General features: G+C 43.1%; 1 protein-coding gene across 2 annotated transcripts in view; it reads right to left on the bottom strand.

Moving 5' to 3' along the window:
• LOC126183516 (serine proteinase stubble-like) overlaps window positions 1-26,917 on the bottom strand; it is a 225,804-nt gene that overhangs the window by 30,159 nt on the left and 168,728 nt on the right. The window contains exons 4-6 of one of the 2 annotated variants that reach the window (XM_049925571.1): window positions 9,681-10,010; window positions 8,917-8,964; window positions 7,173-7,249 (exon numbers count right to left, since the gene is read on the bottom strand). In XM_049925571.1, the coding sequence (XP_049781528.1) occupies window positions 7,173-7,249; window positions 8,917-8,964; window positions 9,681-10,010 (455 nt within the window). The remainder of the gene's footprint in view (window positions 1-7,172; window positions 7,250-8,916; window positions 8,965-9,680; window positions 10,011-26,917) is intronic. The other variant, XM_049925572.1, reaches the window with a different exon arrangement.

The raw sequence follows: 26,917 nt of genomic DNA, 5'->3' as shown, positions 1-26,917 counted from the left end.
AGCTCCTGACTATGAAGACGCTGAATAGTAAAAGGAGACATTTTCCATTGCAGACTGTATATTTATGTCATCTATTTGCAATGGTATTGTCCAGTTCCGACTACCACGTCATTATCAAGCATGTACAGGGTGAATCACCTAAAACTTGCACCGCAAATATTGCGGAAATAGGAAGCACTATTAATGTTTCACACAATGGATTTGTTCAAAATGTGTGTTAAATCTTATGGGACTTAACTGCTAAGGTCATCAATCCCTAAGCTTACACACTATTTAATTTAAATTATCCAAACACACACACCCATGCCCGAGGGAGGAGTCGAACCTCCGCCGGAATCAGCCGCACAGTGGATTTGTAGTCAGAGGCTCGTACTGTTAGCCAATCAGCAGATTGGAATAATACTTTTTGTGCAAACATACACTTTTTTAAATGAAACAATGGCTACTGACATTTATGAAATAAAAGTTTGGTAAATTATAATTCATTTGTGTTTGTTGCAGTATTCTAGTGCGAGTCGTTTACGAAACGCCGTATTCTGAAAAGTTCCCACACTGACACTTGTATAATATCTGTTGTAAGACGCACTAAAGAACAAGACAAGTGCATACGCTAGTTATGTGGATTTCGACCGGTAACGAGACAACTGACCATCACAGGTTGTGTTCAAAATGATCACCGGCAGCGGCAATACACGCTTCCAGTCTGCTATGGAACGACTGCTGCACACGTGCTATAATTTCAGCGGAGATGTCCGAGCAGGCTGCAGTAATACGTCGTTGCACACCAAGCCTTTCAGCTTTCCCCACAGAAAGAAGTCTACAGGCACCAGGCACCAAATGCGGGTAACAAGCTTGCCGAGGTACATATCGTCTGCGTACAATCGAAAGCTTTGAAAACAATTTGTGAAGACATTCCGTAGTACTTCGTACACTATTGGCTGGACAACCATCATGCTGGTACCACAGATTCCTTCTAGTCTGCAGAGGAACGTCTTCTAGGATACGTGGAAGATGGTCTGTTAGGAGTCTGCGGTACTTGTGCGTTTAGTGTGCCCTCTATGAAAAACGGGCCTATGAGGTGATGGTTCAGTATCCCACACCACACACTTGCACTACATGGATTCTGACGTACTACCTTACGAAGCCGACGGGGTTTGTCAACAGACCAATAGTGCATATTTCGGCGGTTACCTGGCCACGATTGGTAAATGTGGCTTTATCACTAAACAAGATACATGATACATCTATAGTATTCTGTACTAACGCCACCTTATACAGAAGTTAACACGATTCTCGTAATCGTTTGCACGCAGCTCTTGGAACCTATGTCGATAGAGAACGCATAGGACACTTGCCTCATCCATGCCACTTCCCCGAGGGACTGCGCTGGAACTAATGCGCAGATCAACTGCAACAGCAGCAAGAACATTAATTTCCCCTTTTTCTGTCGTCACTTGTTTAGGTCTGTTACGCTGTCTAGGTGTTACACAACCCCTTTCACGTAACTGATCGAAGAAGTTAATAAATAATTACCGAGATGGTTGATGTTTATTGGCACATCTTGCCGAATACGCCGTACTGCATTCTTCATGCACTTTCGATACACCATGAGCATGTCGGCTTTTTCTGCCTTGGTAAGTCCCATCATCCGCTCACGACCTCCTGTTTGGACTGTCAAGCACTAATTGACTAGCAAGTGGCAGTGCACTCAAGGAACACAGAAATACAATGTAAATAGAGATAACAACATCGTACGTAGCCACTGCTGTGTCGTCCGAACAAGACAGAGCAATGACAAAAGCACCAGAGGCGCAAAGATGCGAGCTGGTGCCAGTGTCATAGAGTTCCACCAGCGCCACGGGCGGCGATGAGGAGGAAGATATCAACTTCGCCTCGGGCAACTGCCGGCCGAGTACAATCCGCAAATGACCGCACGACAACGGATAGAAGCCTTCTCGGAAGATAAAGGAGCAGCTCTCGCCCACTTGATTATAGATCATCATTAAGGGCAGACTTAGACAGGGAACGCCGTTTAGTGAACTGTAGAATTGTTGTAATTGCATTTGCTATGTACTGTGAAGTTTATCTACGATTATTTCCACATAGCCATGGAGGGTAAATTGTGTTATATTACCAGGAGTGTTGCAGAATTAATGTCTCAACTAGTCACAAAGATAAGTAAACTCATTTACCTGACTTTGTACTAATTTGTTTTAGTGTTGTAGAACTTTCGTTGTCCTATGCCCTGGGTTATAGCTGTGTAATAGTGGCAGGGAGAAACTGTCTTACTGTGTACCGCACCAGAAGCCGTTTCACGAACTCACAAACTCTGCCTACCGTAACAACAGTGGCAACTTGGCCTCCACAGCAGTACCGACGAGGCCTTTACAAAAGTAGCGACGAGAGTTTAGAAAAGCAACTACGCAGGTTGAATGGTACAAACAAGCGTCGTCGTGGGAACTTCCCAAAATACAATATCTCGTAAACGACTCGCACGAGAATCCTGCAACATAAACCACTGACATTGTAATATACAGGGTGTTTCAAAAATGACCGGTATATTTGAAACGGCAATAAAAACTAAACGAGCAGCGATAGAAATACACCGTTTGTTGCAATATGCTTGGGACAACGGTACATTTTCAGGCGGACAAACTTTCGAAATTACAGTAGTTACAATTTTCAACAACAGATGGCGCTGCAAGTGATGTGAAAGATATAGAAGACAACGCAGTCTGTGGGTGCGCCATTCTGTACGTCGTCTTTCTGCTGTAAGCGTGTGCTGTTAACAACGTGCAAGTGTGCTGTAGACAACATGGTTTATTCCTTAGAACAGAGGATGTTTCTGGTGTTGGAATTCCACCGCCTAGAACACAGTGTTGTTGCAACAAGACGAAGTTTTCAACGGAGGTTTAATGTAACCAAAAGACCGAAAAGCGATACAATAAAGGATCTGTTGGAAAAATTTCAACGGACTGGGAACGTGACGGATGAACGTGCTGGAAAGGTAGGGCGACCGCGTACGGCAACCACAGAGGGCAACGCGCAGCTAGTGCAGCAGGTGATCCAACAGCGGCCTCGGATTTCCGTTCGCCGTGTTGCAGCTGCGGTCCAAATGACGCCAACGTCCACGTATCGTCTCATGCGCCAGAGTTTACACCTCTATCCATACAAAATTCAAACGCGGCAACCCCTCAGCGCCGCTACCATTGCTGCACGAGAGACATTCGCTAACGATATCGTGCACAGGATTGATGACGGCGATATGCATGTGGGCAGCATTTGGTTTACTGACGAAGCTTATTTTTACCTGGACGGCTTCGTCAATAAACAGAACTGGCGCATATGGGGAACCGAAAAGCCCCATGTGGCAGTCCCATCGTCCCTGCATCCTCAAAAAGTACTGGTCTGGGCCGCCATTTCTTCCAAAGGAATCATTGGCCCATTTTTCAGATCCGAAACGATTACTGCATCACGCTATCTGGACATTCTTAGTGAATTTGTGGCGGTACAAACTGCCTTAGACGACACTGCGAACACCTCGTGGTTTATGCAAGATGGTGCCCGGCCACATCGCACGGCCAACGTCTTTAATTTCCTGAATGAATATTTCGATGATCGTGTGATTGCTTTGGGCTATCCGAAACATACAGGAGGCGGCGTGGATTGGCCTCCCTATTCGCCAGACATGAACCCCTGTGACTTCTTTCTGTGGGGACACTTGAAAGACCAGGTGTACCGCCAGAATCCAGAAACAATTGAACAGCTGAAGCAGTACATCTCATCTGCATGTGAAGCCATTCCGCCAGACACGTTGTCAAAGGTTTCGGGTAATTTCATTCAGAGACTACGCCATATTATTGCTACGCATGGTGGATATGTGGAAAATATCGTACTATAGAGTTTCCCAGACCGCAGCGCCATCTGTTGTTGAAAATTGTAACTACTGTAATTTCGAAAGTTTGTCTGCCTGAAAATGTACTGTTGTCCCAAGCATATTGCAACAAACGGTGTATTTCTATCGCTGCTCGTTTAGTTTTTATTGCCGTTTCAAATATACCGGTCATTTTTGAAACACCCTGTACCCTACTCTTAGTTTCTTAATGTCAAAACGCAAGATCCATTTAAGAAGTGTATGTTTGCCAAAAATACACTTTCTAAATATTATTACAATCTGTTGATTGGCTATCAATACGTGCCCCTGACTACCAATTAATTCTGTGAAAACCACACATCAGTAGCACTTTCCACTTCCGCAATATTTGCAGTGCAAGGTTTAGGTGATTCATCCTGCATACATTAACAGTACGCAATTTCAGTTGTGCTTCGCACATTATATGATGATGTCTTCCAGTGAACAGATGGAGTCTTCGTCCTCAAGTCATACGGTATATATATCTTTTACACATTTTACTGCTCTTTCTTTTGTATTCGATACAAAGCATATTGTTATTCATATGTGGCTTCACATGCAGACTGATAATTTGATTCGCATGCGACATCCCTTGCGACATGGTGCGTATTGTTAAAATATATGTCCTTGATAATGACATGCAGACGAATTTAGGCAATAGTACAGCAAATAAATGACATAAATATACTGTTTACAATGGACAGTGCTTCATTTTATGAAATATTTCGATGATGTGGACCCCCTCATAACCAAGATTATCGAGCCGGTTTTCACTTAACCCCCACGCGGCTTGGACACCGAGAAAACTTTGTACACTCGATACTAAGTTATTCCGTTTCGTCCATCCCTTCCGTCCCAGCAGTCTCTGCCAGCTCTACTTGGAAACAACACTGACGTCATCTCTTAATATGACTGGCTTCACTTTGCCATTAAAGAGGACAATGGGTTCGGTATAGTTTGTTGATAAAATCTTTAAGCTTTTTTTCCTGTATGCATTTACTTTTCTCGGGGCAGTGAATTTTTTATGTAAGACTATCAAAAGAAGTGAAACGTAGTTGTCAGGCTAGAATTCATTTACACCAGCGCAACTGTGATTGAGATGACATTCTAGACTTCAGTGGAGTGTACGCTATAACGAATATGTTGATCGTAGAGCATACATCACTCAAGAGTAACTTAATATCGTTTAGGAACACCCCTGAGGCTGTGGTCAACGTCATTTCTCGGCTGCATCGTTTCCCCCTGAGGTTCTGATCATGCCAGAGCTTCTGAGGAGTTTGAAACGTATAGAAGGAAGCAAGGACACGTGCAAACTGAATCTGTTCGTTGTGTACGGCCAGGGGCATTGGTAACGCATTGCCTGTGAAAGGCTCCGTGTTGGAGTTTCGATGTGGCAAAAAAATCTTACGGAGTCACAAATGTTTCTAACTTACACTTTCAAGAGCAGAGGAACTAAAGGTTATCATATAGTCTCCTTCCAGGGCAGAATGCGCAAACTTTTTAACGTTGTGTCATTTCTTAGCTTATTTTCATAACTTCAAGGTATTATTTTTTTGTTTCTTCAATGTAAACCTGTACCTGCATTTTTTCAATTGTGATGTTTCATTCCAATACATTAAATGTCTCAAAATGATACAAAAAGTGAAAATTTATTGATGTGGTAAGTATTTCTAAAAGGATGATGCAGTTTTCGAAGAGACGCGCATTTTTAAATAATGAAACTAAACTAATGTTGAAGCTACCTGGCAGATTAAAACTGTGAGCCGGATCGAACTCGAACTCGGGAACTTCGAATTCCGCGGGCACACTCCGTTGTAGAGTGATAATTTCATTCTAAACTAACGTTGCCAGAACAGCTGCATTTTTCACCTACAGGAAGCATTGCATTCCTCCTAGAACTGCTGCCCCTCTTTATTCATACTGTAACAGATTTTTTTTGCCTGTAGTGGATGAAAGGCTGTTAAAAGTCACGTGGGTAGACGAAGAGCACTTCTCACATAATGGAAGTGTAAACGCACGTACCTGTGCACCGTACTGCACAACTATGCAAACTACTGAGACAATAAATAGACATAAAACAAACTGTGGGAAAGATTCATTGGAAGTGCCTTAAAGAAATGTAATTAACCGACGAAAGAAACACTGTTTAAGACCGATTATTCAGTATTTCTCATCAGTCTGGGACCCTTACCATATTGGGTTAACAGAAGAGACATCGTAGATTCAACGAAAAGTCGCACGCTTCGTCACGAAATCGTTCAGTCGGGAAGAGAGTGATAAGGAGACTTTAAATGAACTCCAGTGGCAGATGCCATCAGAGAAGCATTGTGCATCACGGAGAAATTGAAAGAGCGTACATTCCAGGAAGGCCCGGGCAACAAATTACTTCCTGCCACATACTATTCTATCACTTGAGCCTTGTCCCGCAGTTACGCAGGGTCAGTCATCGTTAATCGGATTTGGCATCTTAATGTTTAAGGGGTGGCCGGATGCCCTTCCTGCCGCCACCCCGTACCCCCCAGGACGGAATCAGTGAACCCCAACTGTCTGTGGCTAGTGTAAATCGTGAAATAGTGCGAAAGTGTTCAGATGTCTGCGAGCCGTGTAACTGAGGCGGGACATGGGGACCAGCCCGGTATTCACCTAGCGAGATGTGGAAAACCGCCTAAAAACCACATCCAAGCTGGCCGGCAGATCGGCCCTCGTCGTTAATCCGCCGGGCGGATTCGATCCGGGGTCGGCCCGCCTACCCGAGTCCAGGAAGCAGCGCGTTAGCGCTCTCGGCTACGCTGGCGGATCGCTTCCTGCCACATACCTCTAACGAAATAATCAAATGAGAAAATCAGAGAAATTAGAGCTTTTACAAAAGTTTACCAACAATCATTCTTCCCACGCGCCATTCGCAAATTGAACTGGTGGGCCGGAGGGGGCGGGGGAGAGAATGGTACCAGGAGTACCCTTCGCCCCATATCGTAATGTGGCTTCCGCTTTATAGACCAGATGTAAATTAAAGGCTATCAGTCGGTGTTACACGTAACCGTTCAGGTAACAGACTTTTCAGTACTAGAAAAAAAAATGCTTGTATTCATTGCATTTTTGGGAGTAATACTTTTGGATTCAATAAATATTTTCACTTTTCTGTCAGTTTTACACGCAGTTGTATCTCTTTAATGGGAGAAAACGGAAGAGAGTGCAGGAGTACTTGTGGTGCGGCTGGTATCACCTGCAGGAACAGTGGGCTAATTAGGAGATTCCTTACCTGCCAAGGCCACTTCCCGAAGGATGCCTTCTGGCCGCCCACGATCCTCGCGTCAGGCACCAGGCGCCGCCCGCACACTGAAACACCACCACCACAATCACGTTACATCCTGCAGCCTACAGTCTATTCATCAACAGCAATTTATTGTTGCAATCTTCTTTTGGAAAACTGTCTATTTGCCAAGGCCGCAAGGAAAGATGCAACGATTACTAGTGTAAGTAGCCTGTTTGTATGTTGGCAGCGCCATAGATTGTGTTAATATCGCTGACAGCGCTCTGCGCCCTCGGCAAGGGGTTCTGTGGTTGGACGGAATAGCAGTTAGCGAGTGGATAGAGAGGTGTATGGACTTGTTTTTCCTTAGTGGAGACTTTGTGTTGGTAGGACATGCATTGCAAAGTGAGACATATGGAAATGTATGATGACGTATCTTTGATTGGTAATGTCTGGCCAGTGGAATTATTGACAACTATATAATTTTTGGATCTGGATGTTAAATGAATAAGGTAAAATTTTCTTAACACATTGTTTGCTCTTCAACAAAATCTTTCTTTTACTAACCATATGCCTCCTAGTAGTTAGAGTCTATAGTAGTTACAATCTTTTTATTTAGATGGCTGTAGTTCCTTTCTGAAGATTTTCTGTGAGGTAGGTGACTTATAAAAAAAAATGCGCTTCGTGACTGAAATGAGTTTAGGCAATTAACAGTGTTGGAGGTAGTTTCATATGTCTTCAATTTCATGTTTTTGGGATTTTTATTACTGTTAAGATTTCTTGCAATTCAGGGCCATTCTTTTCTGTCAATTATTAGAAGTCATGTTGTTACTGTATAGCAGTCAGATTATGTTGGGCTTGTATATTGTGGGTAATAAATGGATAGGTTAAGCTTGAGTTGTCTGTCAGGGAAAATTCTGTATGTCAACGTTTAAATGATAAAAATAATTAAAGACTTAGTTTCACCAGTTTCGACCATTTAAAAGGCCATCTTCAGATCATATAATAGAAAGCAGTGTCTACAAGGGTTATTAAAGCGATACACTTTGTCACAATCATGTTTACAATTTCAAACTCAAAGACTTTAGCTACAATATATATACGATCTGCACCATTGTATTGTGTGGCGTAACAGATACATCATAATGAAGTGAGGCAACAGATGGAGCCATCTTATGTGCTGAAAATATCGGAATAAGCTAGTTAGCTGACAGCAAAGGACAGACTCCGTATGTTGCCTCGTATCATTATAATATGTCTGTTATACCGCACAATGCAATTGTGGGTAGCGTATACATATTCTAACCACAATTTTTGAGTTTGGAATTTTACACTTGACTCTGAGAGAACGTCTCGCTTTAATAGCTGATGTAGACACTGCTTTCAATTATGTGAACTGAAGACTGCCATTTAACTGGTCGAGACTAGTAATCATTCTATCCTTCTTTACAATCTTGGCAAATAAAAAGTCTTCCAAAAGAAGTGTACACTATATTTAAAGATCGTCTCGTGCAACACTGTCAATATCAGGTAATTGTAATAGTAATTTAGCTGGTCATATTTTATTGACCGTTATTTTATTTCTAGGTGAACTCTGTAATATTGTTCTATTGTCATTAATGTTTATGTTAATTACTATAGTGAGTACCATTTAGATCATTAACACAAGCTTTTCATCAACGTTACAAACAGTTTCTTCAAAGAACGACATCACTTCTTCAAGAATGTAAATCTTCAGTTGGCATCAGCTTACCTTCTCTGTAATCGGCGTTGCTAAGATTTGCAAGAATCTCATCAATCCCTGAAAACAAATTGTCGCAATTTATTACTGTGTATTTTCGGGAAGAAACATTTCAGAATCATATAAAATTGAAACTGTCAAGAAGTAAAAACTGCTTACAAAATAAAAATTATTGTAATATTTCCATCAGCTAGAATCAGTGAACCATACTATTTGATATCTGAATAAGGATCTATTTTATTTAATCATAATACATAACGTGTTATCTCGAGTAAGACAGTTGTAATATTCTTTGGGGTATGTAAATCATCCAAAATCCTATTACATCCAGAAAACTTTAGATTATCAGTACCATGTTCTTTGTTTGCTTCACTTATGTGACAAAACGTATATAACAGTAGGAAAATAAAGGCTCAGATGAAAGCTGTGAAACATGTACAAAAATATTCAAAAAACGCAGAGGCCCTGCAACAGAGCACACTTGTAACCACATTGGGCCCTGGGGTGGTGCACCTTCAGTTTACCTATCAAGTTTTTAGTAGGTTGCACATTCGGAAGCTAAAACTTAATCATGAGTGGCAAATCAGAAAATTGATATTTGTGATAGAAAGACATCTGTAAAATGCAGTCGATGTAGATGGAAGAAGTGCTGGGAAATATTTTTTAATGGACTGAAGGAGAAACATGTATGAAAAACATAGGGAAAAAGCAAGTAAATCAGACAATTGGTTAAAACTGAAAATCACGAAATAACATATGTGCTGTGTTTAAAATACCTGGAGTGGTCACAGTAGGGGCAGCTGGCATTGTGGTCGGGATGGTGGTGCTGGGTGTAGTGGTGGTGGTGGTGGTGGTGGTGGTGGTGGTTGTGCTTGTGCTGGGGGTAGAGGTAGAAGAGGTGGATGCAGAGGTGGAAGTGGGGGTTGTGGTGGTGGCGAGCGTATCTGGTGCCGCAGTGGTGCTGGCGCTGGTGGTTGTGGTGGTGGCGGTGCTGGTGGTGGTGGTGGTGGCAGTGCTGGAGGTGGTGCTCGCCTCAGGCTGCGACAGCGACACCTCCACCCAGCCCGCACTCGTCGTCGCCTCGTCAGGACCTGCCTGGCTCGCTGCTGGTACAAACACACACACTTTTTAATGGATTGTATCGTCATGGGACACTACATCATTACCCATAACACTTCCAGTTGAGTACAGAAGTCACCGCCAAATCGTGCTGCAATTAAACCACAAACACACATCCAAACCAGCCAGTGGAGCTAACTCTGTGGAGCAGATGAGATTCTGCTAGGGACCAGATGTTGCTTTACAAGGACGTAAACAAAACACCATCGTCTGGGATCACAACCGCGGGCATTATCTTAGCCATTCTCAGAGAATGGCCACCAGCAAGCATTTGAACCTTTTGATGCAAGCTAGCTAGTGGACAATGAGAAGAAACTGTTTCTTGAAAAATGCTCGATGTGGTCACATATCAAGTCCACTCACACAATGCGGTCTTTTGTCTGTCTGCAGCTGATGTTGGCAGAACGACAGTGGCAAGAAAGAGTAACGACGAAAAAACCTTAGATGAAGAAGACATCACTTATTTCATCCACGACTGGAGGGAGAAGAATATTTCACGATCAGTCACGAAGAAACGATGCCACTGCACTGTGGAGACAGTGTGGAGGGGCTTAGACGAGGTTGTGGAAGGAACCATACACGGTGAGAGAGGCTTATTACACTGATTCCGCCTTGTTCGACTATTCCGAAGTCTGCAGTTAATTCTAGAAAAAGTTCCACGGAAATTTCAAATCGCTCTACTAACATGCCTGCTCTCCTTGAGGACGAGGCATGCTGCTTGCACGAACTCCGGGACATGTGGCGCTAGCTGCGCCGCACCAATCGGTATCATGTCACCGTGGCCAAATTCGGTTGTAACCAGTCGCTTGCACATAATTTGTCTTCAATTCCATAGTGAGATGGACTTGTTCACAGCAGATTCGAAGCCCTAAGTCCTTATTTGAGATGTTGACAAACGCCATTCACGCTTGACGATTGCCCTACAGTCTCATTTATCTTATTTTCTAATCATTATAAATGTAATTTTTGAGTTTGTATACAGATGTGCACCACAATGTATAAAAATTGCAAGTTGCTGTTTATATGAACGTGATGTCTAAATTAGTTTGAACTGCCCACGAAACCCTGGGATGCTGTGAAGCAACGTGCGCGACAGAGTTCTGTTCTAGGTTCACAGTTTCTGTTAATATGTATTAATGACTTCATATATATATATATATATATATATATATATATATATATATACATTTGCAGACAATACAAGCACCTGTATGAAAGATGTGGACGGACTGTTACTTAATTGAAGAGAAAAGTGTGCACAGCTTCTGACACAGAACCTGCTTTAAAGTAAAATTTCATCTCAACTCATCAGCGAAGTCAAGATTTTAAATATGTAGGACTAATGACAGAAATAAATATTTGTTGGGAGTATCACATTCATCGTCATGTGGAGAAACATTACTCCCTTCACGACTGAATTCCTAACATCAGTGTTAATGCCGATTGGCTTGCAACTAACAGGTTCAGTGATAGTCGTATGGGGAGAGGTGGACCAACTTCCTGGTGTTCACGTTCTTCGGACTAGTGATCAAGATGCAGTGTCAAGGTGCGGAACCAACGAAGAAATCATTTTACTAAAACTGTTTATATTTTTACGTATATTAATTTCCAAATTTGTCAGCTACAGATCGGAGAATAAAATAATATAGAAACTTCGAGCCTTCAAAATGCCAAGTACCTATAGAAAGCTACGTTTATCGCACGTTACTTTACAATTGTTTGCTTGAGGCCCAACCCACATGGACAGACTTGAGGTTTCACTGCAACATTCCAGTCAAGTAAAGAGGAACATTCACAGGCTGAGTGTGACTGCTGTCACTGACAATTCTGACACGGTTTATGTGTTCACAACGAAGAGACCGAGGAAAAGACACTCCCCAACGAAAAAAGAAGAACCAGAAAGTCTGACTTCCCGAATATAGCTGGAAATGACTGTGTTTTGAGAGTCTGTTAATATTACGGTCCTTAAATCAATCACATGACAAATGTGGGTCTTACATTTTTGGATGAATTGTGTTCAAATACTGTTTTTGTCTTTGTTTCAGTTCCTTTGAAGTTATGCTCAATAGATGTACTAAGCAATCATGTAAACCAATTATTGTTATTATTATTACATTAAGACACTATATTTTTATTGTTATAATTTTTAAAACCGTAGGCTCGTGAAAAGTGGGGTTAACGGCAAGTTCTGTCCGGAGAGTGTCCATCACCATTACGTTCCCTGGTTACAGCTCAGGAGGAAAAATGGGCTGCCATTTCTCCCATAATTCAGACACGTCACAGAAAGTGGCCCCAGCAGTGTTCAACCCATCATAATGGTGAAGGGTGGACGCACCCCATATTAGGGGTTTTAGTGGGAATTTCAGACTTCGATCAGTATTGAAAGTGGTATTGGACAAGCAAGTTATGAAAATATTTTAAGTTTAGGTTTAAACCAGATAGCCAGTAACGTTATTCGAAACTTTCGTTTTAACTTAAGCAGTACCAATATGTTTTCCATAACGCGCATAACCAATGGGGGGGAAGAAGTTTTTACGCCCACCCTAAATTTTTTTAAAAATATTCGTTATTTATTGTTGACTTATATTAACAATATACTTTTTAAAGAGGCGCTGATATTTTAGTAGAGCCTAAAAGATGAAAATACCTCTTAGCACACTCTCAGCGGTATCAACGCACTTTCAATACCTTGTACTACCAAGGGTGCGATTCCTCATTCGCACTCTGAAGTTTTTTTTTAATTAAAATTTCGTTAAATGGTGTTTATATTTACTTAGAACATACTTGTTGAAGAGATATTGATGGGCAAGCAGGGTCCTGAACCTGAAAATGTTGAATATGACATTCACTGGGCAAAACTGACATATGCTACAAATAATTAAACTTTTTGGTTAAGATATAACTGGAAAAACTAAAAACATTTGTGGACTCAAGTACAAGAATTTATTAAAGACATCGTTTTTTTTCAAAATTTGGAAATATGAAGCAACTGACTAGACCAAAGTATTTCAAAAGGTGGGCATTAAGTACCCCTCTCCCCCTTTGTATTATGTGGGCAGAGGCTGATTGTTTGGGCAAGTATTGCATATAATTTAAATATAAGTAAAATCTGCTTGGTTGTTACATTCCTCATGTCATCTTGCATTTGTGTAACAAACATGCTTGTTTATACTTATAATACGCTATTTTCAAATTTGAAAAGCAAATTTTTGCACGAACATGAGTTCAAATTTTTTTAAATTAATAGTTATAACGATGTCAACTAACCGAATTGAATATATTGAAGATTTAAATTCTTTCCAATTCTCATTTAATTATAAATTGTGCTGTTAGTCATACAGTTAAATAATAAACTGTAAATACTGTGTTGCAGGATTTTATTCGACATTGTTTTCCAATATTATATTCACAGATCAGTTATCACAAAACTTCGCGCAGCACACTTTCAGCGTAGTGATATGCAGGTGCTAAGTCCGGCCGTGTAGTGAGCGGGTTCATGCCCTCGCCAGGTGAGCCGAGTCGGCTTCCGGCTGAGTGCGCTGCTCCCGGCATGCCGTTGGAGAGACGGCTTCCTGAAGGCGGGCCTCCGTCCACGTGGATGCCACCCAAGGCCGGGGTACTCGTCGACCTGCTTTCGCCGTGATTCACGCTGGAGCGCCTTTTAAGCCGTGTGCAGTGACTCACGCATTCTCAAGAACATCTCACTTCGATTGTGGGTTTTAAAAAAAAGGAATACAAGGAAAACAACTCACAGAGGAAGTCACAGCTGCGGTGAAACATGCCTGGATAGTAAACAAAACAAAAACTGTGTTCTTGAAAAAGGCGGCTCCTCTTTAGTTTCATTATTACTTGGTGCAATCGTGGGAACAGAGCTTAAAATTCCGTCTACTGTCTTTTCAGTAGTGTATATGCTTCTTCATCAGGGCCTCAGTCGATAGACCGGGAGCTCCATTGTGATGTCAAAAAGGCACTACACGTATCTAAGAATTTTGCTGATTTCTGTTATTAAATCACAATAAACTAAGTTTCATGATGTAAATAATAAAATAACGCGCAAGTTACGTTATTTTCATACATAGCACGACACGTTTCGAGAATTAACTCTCATTAACAAGCGCAAATATTTATAGTGGTATTTTATCTTATGTTTGAGTGTGATTTGTTCTGCTTCTGATGCCCAGCAGAGAAGCAGAAAAACACACACACACACGCAAACATAAGATAAAATACCGATGTAAATATTTTCATGTGTCGTGCTATGCATGAAAAAAAAAAGCCCGAGTGAGGCAGCGTTTTATTATTTAAATCATGAATGACACAGTTGCAGGCATTTAAAAAACATCGATTATGATGAATGAAGTTAAACTAATTTTCACACGTTGTTTACATTCTTGTATCCACTTACACATTCGTAAAATGATTGGCAGCTTTTTACACATCTGAAATTCATATAACAGCAAAATTCTCTGATACGTGTTACTGGCATCTTGCAGTCACAATGATGATGTTGTACTCCGGAATGTGCAGTAGCAAAGTAGAAACGCAAATGAAAAGACGATACACGGATATTATCATTAATATTTCAGCAACAAAAATGTTTATTCTCAACCAAAAGCAATTGTAGGTTACAAAAGGTATGTATCGTTTTATTGCTTTCAAGGGCCTTGAGTACTGACCCACTCGTCAACATTTGAATGAAAATTTTAATGAGTATCATTTTCGGTACATCAAATTGAACATTGTGGGCCGGCCGAAGTGGCCGTGCGGTTCTAGGCGCTGCAGTCTGGAACCGCGAGACCGCTACGGTCGCAGGTTCGAATCCTGCCTCGGGCATGGATGTGTGTGATGTCCTTAGGTTAGTTAGGTTTAACTAGTTCTAAGTCCTAGGGGACTAATGACCTCAGAAGTTGAGTCCCATAGTGCTCAGAGCCATGTGAACCATTTTTTTTTTAACATTGTGCACTTATATGAGCCTACAGAACTCATTTAGTTAGAAGCGGTGGCAACTGCAGCAGCTTTCCATTGGGAATTGATGACACATGATTACAATTGTTGTTCCAGAAGTTGTAGTATTGTTATGTATTTGCGTCATCGATATGTATTGAGTGATGGCATCATCATTTGGCAATAATATTACTGTTTACATATGTTGCAAGCGACAAGCCTCCATTCTCTGTTTACGAAATGCTGACCAGAAGCATTGGTAAGGCATTACAAATTATTTCACTCACATGGAAATAACGCCCAATACACTAAGGTGACAAAAGTCATGGTATAGCGATATGCACATGTACAGATGGCGTTAATATCGCGTACACAAGGTATAAAAGGGCAGTGCGTTGGTGGAACTGTCATTTGCACTTAGCTGATCCGTGTGAAAAGGTTTCCGGTGTGATTATAGCCGCACGGCGGAAATTAACAGACTTTGAGCGCGGAATGACAGTTGGAGCTAGACGCATGGGACACTTCATTTCGGAAATCGTTAGGTAATTCAGCATTCCGATGTCCACAGTGTCAAGAGTGTGCCGAGAATACCAAATTTCAGGCATTACCTCACACCATCGACGACGCAGTGGGTTGGGTTGTTTCGGGGAGAAGATCAGACAGCGAGGTCATCAGTCTCATCGGATTAGGGAAGGACAGGGAAGGAAGTCGGCCGTGCCCTTTCAAAGGAACCATGCCGGCATTTGCCTGGGGCGATTTAGGGAAATCACGGAAAACCTAAATCAGGATGGCCGGACGCGGGATTGAACCGTCGTCCTCCCGAATGCGAGTCCAGTGTCGACCCAGTGGCCAATGGCCTTCACTTAACAACCGAGAGCAGCGGCGTTCGCGTAGAGTTATTAGTGCTAATAGACAAGCAAACTCCATGAAATAACCGAAGAAAGTGTGCAACGTGCGACGAACGTATCGCCGTGCAGCGAAATTTGACGTCAGTGGCCTACGGAAGCAGACGGCCGACGTGAGTGCCTTTGTTAACAGCACGGCATCGCCTGCAGCGCCTCTCCTGGGTTCGTGAGCATATCGGTTTGAGCCCAGAGGACTGGAAAACCGTGGCCTGGTCAGATGAGTCCCGATTTCAGTTGGTAAGAGCTGATGGTAGGGTTCGAGTGTTGCGCAGGCCCCACGAAGCCACGGACCCAAGTTGTCAATGAGGTACTGTGCAAACTGGTGGTGTCTCGATAATGGTGTGGGCTGTGTCTACGTGGAATGGACTGGGCCTTCTGGTCCAACTGAACCGACCGGAAATGTTTATGTTCGGCTACTTAGAGACCATCTGCAGCCATTCACGGACTTCATGTCCCCAAACGACAATGGAATTTTTATGGATGACGATGTACCACGTCACCGGGCCACAATTGTTCGCGACTGGTTTGAAGAACATTCCGGACAATTCGAGCGAATGATTCGCCCTCCCAGATCGCCTGACATGAATCCCATCGAACATTTATGGGACATAATCGAGAGGTCAGTTCGTGCACATAATCCTATACAGGTAACACCTTCGCAATTATGGAGGGCTGTAGAGGCAGCGTGGCTCAGTATTTCTGCAGGGGACTTCCAGCGACTTGTTGAGTCCATGCGACGTCGAGTTACTGCACTACACTGGGAAAAAGGAGATCCGACACGATTTAGGAGTTATCTGATGACTTGAAACTTCAGTGTATATTTCACGAGTGTATGTCCCACTGTATTTTCTTAACAGGTAAAAGCACATCCTTGTAACGGCAATAAAACACTGAAATTTAATTATGTTTCAACATATGCTACGGTTTCAAAGAGTAGTTAATACTTCAAACATGTAGAGTCAACAAACAGAATTATACAATTATATAATGCGATTTTCTTAAAAATATATTTTCGCTTAAAGTATGTATGGATAGTTGATGCGACATTTTTGTGGACTCTTACGTTCGTATTGTAGAAACCATTTTGCTGACAAAATTCTACACCTAGTTGATACTGTGATTTTTTTAGTCATTAAACGTGACTTTCACCTCTGCTTATGTTGTGTGCATATGTGCGAAAAATTCCGACTTGCTACTCGAATTCCACGTTAAACTGCAGTTGCTGCTACAACTGGATGAGAAGGTTGGTTCTTAGGTCGGAGGAACATAAGACTTGCCACGTACGACAACGCCTCTCTTTTTCAAGTACCGTGGTGTTTAAAAAATGGTTTAAATGGCTCTGAGCACTATGGGACTTAACTTCTGAGGTCATCAGTCCCTAGAACTTAGAACTACACTCCTGGAAATTGAAATAAGAACACCGCGAATTCATTGTCCCAGGAAGGGGAGACTTTATTGACACATTCCTGGGGTCAGATACATCACATGATCACACTGACAGAACCACAGGCACATAGACACAGGCAACAGAGCATGCACAATGTCGGCACTAGTACAGTGTATATCCACCTTTCGCAGCAATGCAGGCTGCTATTCTCCCATGGAGACGATCGTAGAGATGCTGGATGTAGTCCTGTGGAACGGCTTGCCATGCCATTTCCACCTGGCGCCTCAGTTGGACCAGCGTTCGTGCTGGACGTGCAGACCGCGTGAGACGACGCTTCATCCAGTCCCGAACATGCTCAACGGGGGACAGATCCGGAAATCTTGCTGGCCAGGGTAGTTGACTTACACCTTCTAGAGCACGTTGGGTGGCACGGGATACATGCGGACGTGCATTGTCCTGTTGGAACAACAAGTTCCCTTGCCGGTCTAGGAATGGTAGAACGATGGGGTCGATGACGGTTTGGATGTACCGTGCACTATTCAGTGTCCCCTCGACGATCACCAGTGGTGTACGGCCAGTGTAGGAGATCGCTCCCCACACCATGATGCCGGGTGTTGGCCCTGTGTGCCTCGGTCGTATGCAGTCCTGATTGTGGCGCTCACCTGCACGGCGCCAAACACGCATATGACCATCCTTGGCACCAAGGCAGAAGCGACTCTCATCGCTGAAGACGACACGTCTCCATTCGTCCCTCCATTCACGCCTGTCGCGACACCACTGGAGGCGGGCTGCACGATGTTGGGGCGTGAGCGGAAGACGGCCTAACGGTGTGCGGGACCGTAGCCCAGCTTCATGGAGACGGTTGCGATGGTCCTCGCCGATACCCCAGGAGCAACAGTGTCCCTAATTTGCTGGGAAGTGGCGGTGCGGTCCCCTACGGCACTGCGTAGGATCCTACGGTCTTGGCGTGCATCCGTGCGTCGCTGCGGTCCGGTCCCAGGTCGACGGGCACGTGCACCTTCCGCCGACCACTGGCGACAACATCGATGTACTGTGGAGACCTCACGCCCCACGTGTTGAGCAATTCGGCGGTACGTCCACCCGGCCTCCCGCATGCCCACTATACGCCCTCGCTCAAAGTCCGTCAACTGCACATACGGTTCACGTCCACGCTGTCGCGGCATGCTACCAGTGTTAAAGACTGCGATGGAGCTCCGTATGCCACGGCAAACTGGCTGACACTGACGGCGGCGGTGCACAAATGCTGCGCAGCTAGCGCCATTCGACGGCCAACACCGCGGTTCCTGGTGTGTCCGCTGTGCCGTGCGTGTGATCTCGCAGTGTCCGGAGCAAGTATGGTGGGTCTGACACACCGGTGTCAATGTGTTCTTTTTTCCATTTCCAGGAGTGTACTTAAACCTAACTAACCTAAGGACATCACACACATCCATGCCCGAGGTTAGAATTCGAACCTGCGAACGTAGCGGTCGCGCGGCTCCAGACTGTAGCGCCTAGAACCGCTCGGCCACTCCGGCCCGCGTGGTGTTTAATCCTATCTCTATTGGTTGATTTACTTCACGCAGCTCTGGTACTTCCATAACACACTTACAGAGCATGTTTTGTTCGAAGAACACTCCATCGACATGAAAACCCGCCATACTTTAAAACTGTGCGTCAGCGTCAGATTTTGAAATCAGGCCTTTGTGCCCTTACGACGTACTCGGATTTTTTATTTAGTTAAGACAATTACTCCTTATAATGATATAACTGGTTTTGAGAATCCATTCTCCAAATGGCGGTAATCTACCCAGACAATTCGTTGCAGCGTTCTCTGCAATACTGAGTGGAAGAAAGAAATAACAGACCATGTAATGCATGGTGTATACAACTAAGTAAACTCCATGACCTGGCTTAGGGGGCCACCCACTACCATTCGACCGCTGTGCCATGTTATGCTTCATGGGAATTAACCCTTTTCTTCCTGATGAACTTAAAAGTCTCGTCCAGTTTCTAGAACCATGTCACAGCATGGAGTTGAATTCATGCATTGGCGCCCTCTCGAGACGTTTGTGTACCTCTGCTGTTGTACAGGAAACTCTTTGGCTAAATATTCCTACATCTCTGCCCACAGAGACCAGTAAACGACAGCCGTCATACCATTGTGTTGTTCATTTCGTCACAAGAGTTTACAGGCCCTACTGACGTGAGAGGACATTGTTGTGAGTATTTTGATGTTTACAATCTGGTTTCGTATTGTTTTAGATATTGTAAACTCATATTAATAACGCAATAAGTAGGTAACTCAATCAGAGACGATGATCCACCTTCTATTTTGGACATAAATAGAAAACTATGTGTAGTACGATGTACTATTTTGTTATTGATTGCTTTGCTGATATTCTCCCCAGATATTAAACCTTTCAGTACAGTTTTTCATAGTTTGGGCACGAAAGCATTACCGGTGAATACAAGGTCGGCAAAATGAAGCTGGCGTTGAAAATATTTCGTACACCTGAAGATACGCAACCCAACTTACGTCATCTGCAACTGGGACAGGTGATGTAAGTGGGGTTATCTATCTTCAGGTGCATAGAATATTTTTCGCGCAGATTTTACTTTTCTCACTGTGTACGTAAGAATGTGTGGTTAGCACTTCATTCTCCCAGTCTCCTGGACGTTATCATCAGTCTTTGCATGCAAATATATGACGACTCTTTCAAATAGCATCTCAGATGTCTTCACGAAGCAAAGTGAACTCGCTCCGACCTTGTCATCGAGAAAGATGTTTGGCAGTACTGGTAACAGAATCTGGTGCCCCAATTGACTGTAATGTGTCACATATGCTCATCTCTCAGTTGCAGAGACAGATGAATAATGTAATTTCCTTTTTTCAGTTCTGGTGTTCAAGTGCCAGACGTGGATCCAGAATCGTTTTTGAGGAGGGGGAGGGGGGGGGTGACTGAGGGAGGTGCACGTCTTGTTGCTGTCTCCGTCTTCCTCCCGCCCCCATCTACCAAATACAGGGCGTTACAAAAAGGTACGGCCAAACTTTCAGGAAACGTTCCTCACACACAAATAAAGAAAAGATCTTATGTGGACATGTGTCCGGAAACGCTTAATTTCCATGTTAGAGCTCATTTTAGTTTCGTCAGTATGTACTGTACTTCCTCGATTCACCGCCAGTTGGCCCATTTGAAGGAAGGTAATGGTGACTTCGGTGCTTGTTTTGACATGCGACTCATTGCTCTACAGTACTAGCATCAAGCACAGTACGTAGCATCAACAGGTTAGTGTTGATCACGAACGTGGTTTTGCAGTCAGTGCAATGTTTACAAATGCGGAGTTGGCAGATGCCCATTTGATGCATGGATTAGCACGAGGCAATAGCCGTGGCACGGTACGTTTGTATCGTGACAGATGACCAGAACGAAGGTGTCCAGACAGGAAGACGTTCGAAGCAATTGATCGGCGTCTTAGGGCGCACGGAACATTCCAGCCTACGACTCGCGACTGGGGAAGACCTAGAACGACGAGGACACCTGCAATGGACGAGGTAATTCTTCGTGCAGTTGACGATAACCCTAATGTCAGCGTCAGAGAAGTTGCTGCTGTACAAGGTAACGTTGACCACGTCATTGTATGGAGAGTGCTACGGGAGAACCAGTTGTTTCCGTACCATGTACAGCGTGTGCAGGCACTATCAGCAGCTGATTGGCCTCCACGTGTACACTTCTGCGAATGGTTCATCCAACAATGTGTCAATCCTCATGTCAGTGCAAATGTTCTCTTTACGGATGAGGCTTCATTCCAACGTGATCAAATTGTAAATTTTCACAATCAACATGTGTGGGCTGACGAGAATCCGCACGCAATTGTGCAATCACGTCATCAACACAGATTTTCTGTGAACGTTTGGGCAGGCATTGTTGGTGATGTCTTGATTTGGCCCCATGTTCTTCCACCTGCGCTCAATGGAGCACGTTATCATGATTTCATATGGGATACTCTACCTGTGCAACTAGAACATGTGTCTTTACAAGTACGACACAACATGTGGTTCATGCGCGATGGAGCTCCTGCACATTTCAGTCGAAGTGTTCGTACGCTTATCAACAACAGATTCGGTGACCGATGGATTGGTAGAGGCGGACCAATTCCATGGCCTCCACGCTCTCCTGACCTCAACCCTCTTGACTTTCATTTATGGGGGCATTTGAAATCTCTTGTCTACGCAACCCCGGTACGAAATGTAGAGACTCTTCGTGCTCGTATTGTGGACGGCTGTGACACAATACGCCATTCTCCAGGGCTGCATCAGCGCATCAGGTATTCCATGCGACGGAGGTTGGATGCATGTATCCTCGCTAACGGAGGACATTTTGAACATTTCCTGTAACAAAGTGTTTGAAGTCACGCTGGTACGTTCTGTTGCTGTGTGTTTCCATTCCATGATTAATGTGATTTGAAGAGAAGTAATAAAATGAGCTCCAACATGGAAAGTAAGCGTTTCCGGACACATGTCCACATAACATATTTTCTTTCGTTGTGTGTGAGGAATGTTTCCTGACAGTTTGGCCGTACCTTTTTGTAACACCGTGTATAACTTGCCACCAAGTCATTTTGTGATGTGGCGCAGATGTGTGCGATTTTAATAATAATAATGAAATACATAATTTTTTACCATAACACTAATAAATTTTTGAATACGTGAAGATAAATATTTTGATGTAACAATTATAATTTGTTTGCATGACTGAATATTACACTGCTCTAGCAAATCGTCCAATAAATCGCAATTCGGAAAGGTATAGTCATTGAAAAAAATACCGCCAAAAATTTGAGAAGCACACGTGTTACACAGTTCATTTAAGAATTTTAATAGCAACAATCTTTAACAACTTTGATAATACCACAACATACAGAATATCAAATCAAAGCGTATACTTACAATTACCAGTATTTCACGAAGCACTATAGTTGTGAACATCGGTCTGCAAGCCATAGCTATACAAGCCAATAAATAAGGGTCATGTTGTTTCATTCGGTCATTTTCGCCTACGTTACGGAAATGAATTTTCCTTCTTATTCTTTTCTTTTTTTCCTCTGAATGTCTTTTCCTTTCTGTCTTGCTTTACCTAAATTCCTGTGATTTTGCGGTTCCAGCAATGGACTCATGAACCCTGTGGTGTTCGTTGTTGATAGCGGGTAGGCCAGTCCGTGAATGGGCGCCTTTAACTGACAGGAACGTTCCCGGTCAGACTGCAAGCCCATCCACAAGAGCAAGCCGTCACGCAAGCTACTGAAAAGTATGCTGCGTTACACCTAGTTTGTAACTTCTAGAATTCCTTGACGTTTTCGGGTCTCTTGGTTTTCATACTACTTTATTCTCCAAAAGTTCGCTGTCAAATTTGGAAATTGGTTTATGTAAAAATATAAACACTTCTACAGAAAAATTGTGGTGAAGATGTTTATGACCTCGCCCCCCCCCCCTCCCAATTACGCGCCAAGGATGAGTAGACTTTAGTTTACTCTCGGGAGAAGAGGGCAGGGGCAGCCCAACGAAGGGGAATGACCGCTGTACCCGTTAGATTCTTTGTGTCTGGCAGGTAAAAAACGCGCCTGTCCTGCCGGGGTGGCAGGTGGCACTGTTCTTCCCTCTCGCTCAGACCTGCGCGTTGTTCCGCTCAAACAAACCGCCATCTTTAGGTAGGAGACTGCAACCGACCTAACGCTATTGTTGATGTGGTCTTCATTCCAAAGACTGGTTAGATACAGCTCTCCATGCTAGTCTATTCTCTGTAAGTCTCTTCGTCTGTGCATTATTACCGCAACCTACCCATACATCCATCTGAACCTGCTTGCTATACTCAAGTCTTGGGTTTCCTCCATAATTTTTACCACCCACACTTCCTTATATTACTAATCTGACATTTCCTTGGTGCTTTAGAGTGTGTCCCGGCAACTGAACCCTTCTTTTAGTCCTATTCGATCTACCCATATAACCTTCAGCATTCTTCTGTAGCATCACATTTCAAAAGCTTCTGCTCTCTTTTTTTTGTCTGAACTGTTTACTGTCCGCATTTCACTTCCACACAAGGCTACACTCCAGACAAATATCTTCAGAAAAACCTTGGTAACATTTAAATTTATATTTGATGTTAATGAACAACGATAACTAGTTTGGACAAGAAGAGAATAGAAGCTTTCGAAATGTGGTGCTACAGAAGAATGCTGAAGATAAGGTGGGTAGATCAAGTAACTAATGAGGAGGTATTGAATAGGATTGGGGAGAAGAGAAGTTTGTGGCACAACTTGACTAGAAGAAGGGATCGGTTGGTAGGACATGTGTTGAGGCATCAAGGGATCACAAATTTAGCATTGGAGGGCAGTGTGGAGGGTAAAAATCGTAGAGGGAGACCAAGAGATGAATACACTAAGCAGATTCAGAAGGATGTAGGTTGCAGTAGATACTGGGAGATGAAGAAGCTTGCACTCGATAGGGTAGCATGGAGAGCTGCATCAAACCAGTCTCAGGACTGAAGACCACAACAACAACAGTTAATGAATATTTGTTTTTAAATATACACTTTCCTTGGTGTTGTTAATCTACATTTAATATTCCCTCTGATTTGACAATCATCAGTTATCCTACAGCCCAAATTGCAAAAGTCATCTACTGCTCGTAGATTCTCATTTGCTAATCTGATTCACTCAGCATCGCATGATTTAATTCGATTACATTCCGTTACCCTTTTTTTTACTTTTGTCGATGTTCATTTTACAATCTCTTTTCAAGACAGGACCCATTTAATTCAGCTCAACTTCTGAATTATTTGGCTCCCCCCGTCGGAGGTTCTAGTCCTCCCTCGGGCATGGGTGTGTGTGTTGTCCTTAGCGTAAGTTAGTTTAAGTTAGGTTAAGTAATGTGTAAACCTAGGGACCAATGATCTCAGCAGTTTGGACCCATAGTCCTTACCACAAATTTCCAATTTTCTGAATTCTTTGCCATCTCTGACAGAAGTACAACTTCATTGGCAGACCTTACATTTATTTATTTTATCTCTGTGAATTTGAATTCCCTTTCCACCTTTCTCCTTGGTGTTCTTTACTGCTTGTTCAAAGTACAGAATTAATAACATCAGGTATAGGCTACAACCCTGTCTCATTCCCTTCTCAATTGTGGCTTCATTTCCATGTCCTGCGACTCTTGTTACTGCCGTCTGGTTTCTGTACAAGTTGTGAATAGCGTTTCGCTCCCTGTTTTTTACCCCTGTTACCTTCAGAAATACAAGAGAATATTCCAGTCAACATAGTCAAAAGTGTCCTTTAAGTCTACAAACGCTATAAACGCAGGTTTGCTTTTTCTTAACCTGTCTTCTAAAAGAATTCATTGGGTCAGTACTGATGGTCCCCTTGTGAGTAGTGGCGCCTACTGTGGTCAAATAAGTCGCGATTTTGCCTCTTTTCAAATGTGCAATGCGTCAATATGGGTTTAGTTCATATCTGATGTAGTTCTGTGTTGTTTTGCTCGTGTTTTTCGTACCATGACTTGTTCAGAAAACCGTGAACATGAACCGTTATGTCTATTTCAACGTTCTATTTGCTATTTCTTGTACATCTGCGTGATGAGTTTGTTGAGGATATTCCCGTCTTACAATGTTCGTATGGCTACTCACATACGTGCTCGGTTTGACGAACACTCAACCAGCCTAGTGGAACTTCGATTTGCCCGCTAAATCAGCCCATCTTAATCCTGTAGATGGTTTCTTGGACTATTTGGAACAGTGTGTTAAACGTGACAGTCAAAATCCTCGCTGAACGGTAGCTCTACGAGACCTAATCATCAATGAGTGGTTTCAGCTGTATGTGGCATCCATTCAGAATCTTCCTCGGTGAAATGAGACCATTATCAACGCTAGAGACGTTGTTACGCAGTATTAGCGACATGTTTCCTGGAGGCTGGCTAATATACTGACGGAAAAAAATCGCATCATTAAAAAGTAATTAATATAGAGTAATGAAATTTCGGGAATAGATTTGTCTAGGTATCATACTTCAATGATAAACATTGCAAGATGATAGGTTAATATGATCGCGAGATAAGCCATTGCAAATGTGGAATGCTGTTGTTATTGTGGCCTTCAGTCCTGAGACTGGTTTGATGCAGCTCTCCATGCTACTCTATCCTGTGCAAGCTTCTTCATCTCCCAGTACTTACTGCAGCCTACATCCTTCTGAATCTGCTTAGTGTATTCATCTCTTGGTCTCCCTCTACGATTTTTACCCTCCACGCTGCCCTCCAATGCTTAATTTGTGATCCCTTGATGTCTCAGAACATGTCCTACCAACCGGTCTCTTCTTCTTGTCAAGTTGTGCCACAAACTCCCTCTTCTCCACAATTCTATTCAATACCTCCTCATTAGTTATGTGATCTAATCTTCAGCATTCTTCTGTAGCACCACATTTCGAAAGCTTCTATTCTCTTCTTGTCCAAACTATTTATCGTCCATGTTTCACTTCCATACATGGCTACACTCCATACAAATACTTTCAGAAACGACTTCCTGACACTTAAATCTATACTCGATGTTAACCAATTTCTCTTCTTCAGAAACGCTTTCCTTGCCATTGACAGTCTACATTTTATATCCTCTCTACTTCGACCATCATCAGTTATTTTGCTCCCCAAATAGCAAAACTCCTTTACTACTTTAAGTGCCTCATTTCCTAATCTAATTCCCTCAGCATCACCCGACTTACTTCGACTACATTCCATTATCCTCATTTTGCTTTTGTTGATGTTCATCTTATATCCTCCTTTCAAGACACTGTCCATTCCGTTCAATTGCTCTTCCAAGTCCTTTGCTGTCTCTGACAGAATTACAATGTCATCGGCGAACCTCGAAGTTTTTATTTCTTCTCCGTGGAATGCTAGTACGTTAATAACCGGTGTAACCACCAGAATGTTGAAGACTAGCATGCAAACGTTCATGCATTGTGTTGTACAGACGCCGGATGTCAGTTTGTGGGATGGAGAGTACGCTTGTTGCACCTGGTCGGTCAACAGAGGGGCGGTTAATGCTTTTTGTGTATGACGGTGGAGCTGTCATCCGATGATGTTCCATATGTGCTAGATTGGAGACATATCTGGTGAGCGTGAAGGCCAAGGCAACATGTCTACACTCTGTAGAACTTGTTGGGTTACAACAGCAGTATGTTATCCTTTTGGAAAGCCCCCCTGGCATGCAGTTCATGAATGGCGGCACAACAGGTCGAATCTCTAGACTGACATACAAGTTTGCAGCCAGTCAATCAGGGTGCGTGGGATAACCACGAGAGTACTCCTGCTGTCATACGAAATCGCACCCCAGACCGTAGCTCTAACAAGTGGAGGCCAGAACGTTTGGAACGCGGATTTACTGTTAACTTCGTACACTCGTAGTACCCCACGAGGACAACAAAATGTGTAAGCAGTAGCGCGTACTTCTCAAGCGTTACTGAGAAAATCGCAAGATAATTTCAGTCGTCAAATATATACCTGTGCGTGGCTATTTTTACCATGAAGCGGCTGCAGCCCAGTGGTGCCGGCACGGTAGCTCAGCGTGTTCGGTCAGAGCGTTAGCTACCCTTTCTAATAAAAATAAATAAATAAATAAAT

This window comes from Schistocerca cancellata, chromosome 4 (genome assembly GCF_023864275.1).
Source record: "Schistocerca cancellata isolate TAMUIC-IGC-003103 chromosome 4, iqSchCanc2.1, whole genome shotgun sequence".
Taxonomy (NCBI): Eukaryota; Metazoa; Arthropoda; class Insecta; order Orthoptera; family Acrididae; genus Schistocerca; species Schistocerca cancellata.
This window is presented reverse-complemented; position numbering and strand designations above follow the sequence as displayed.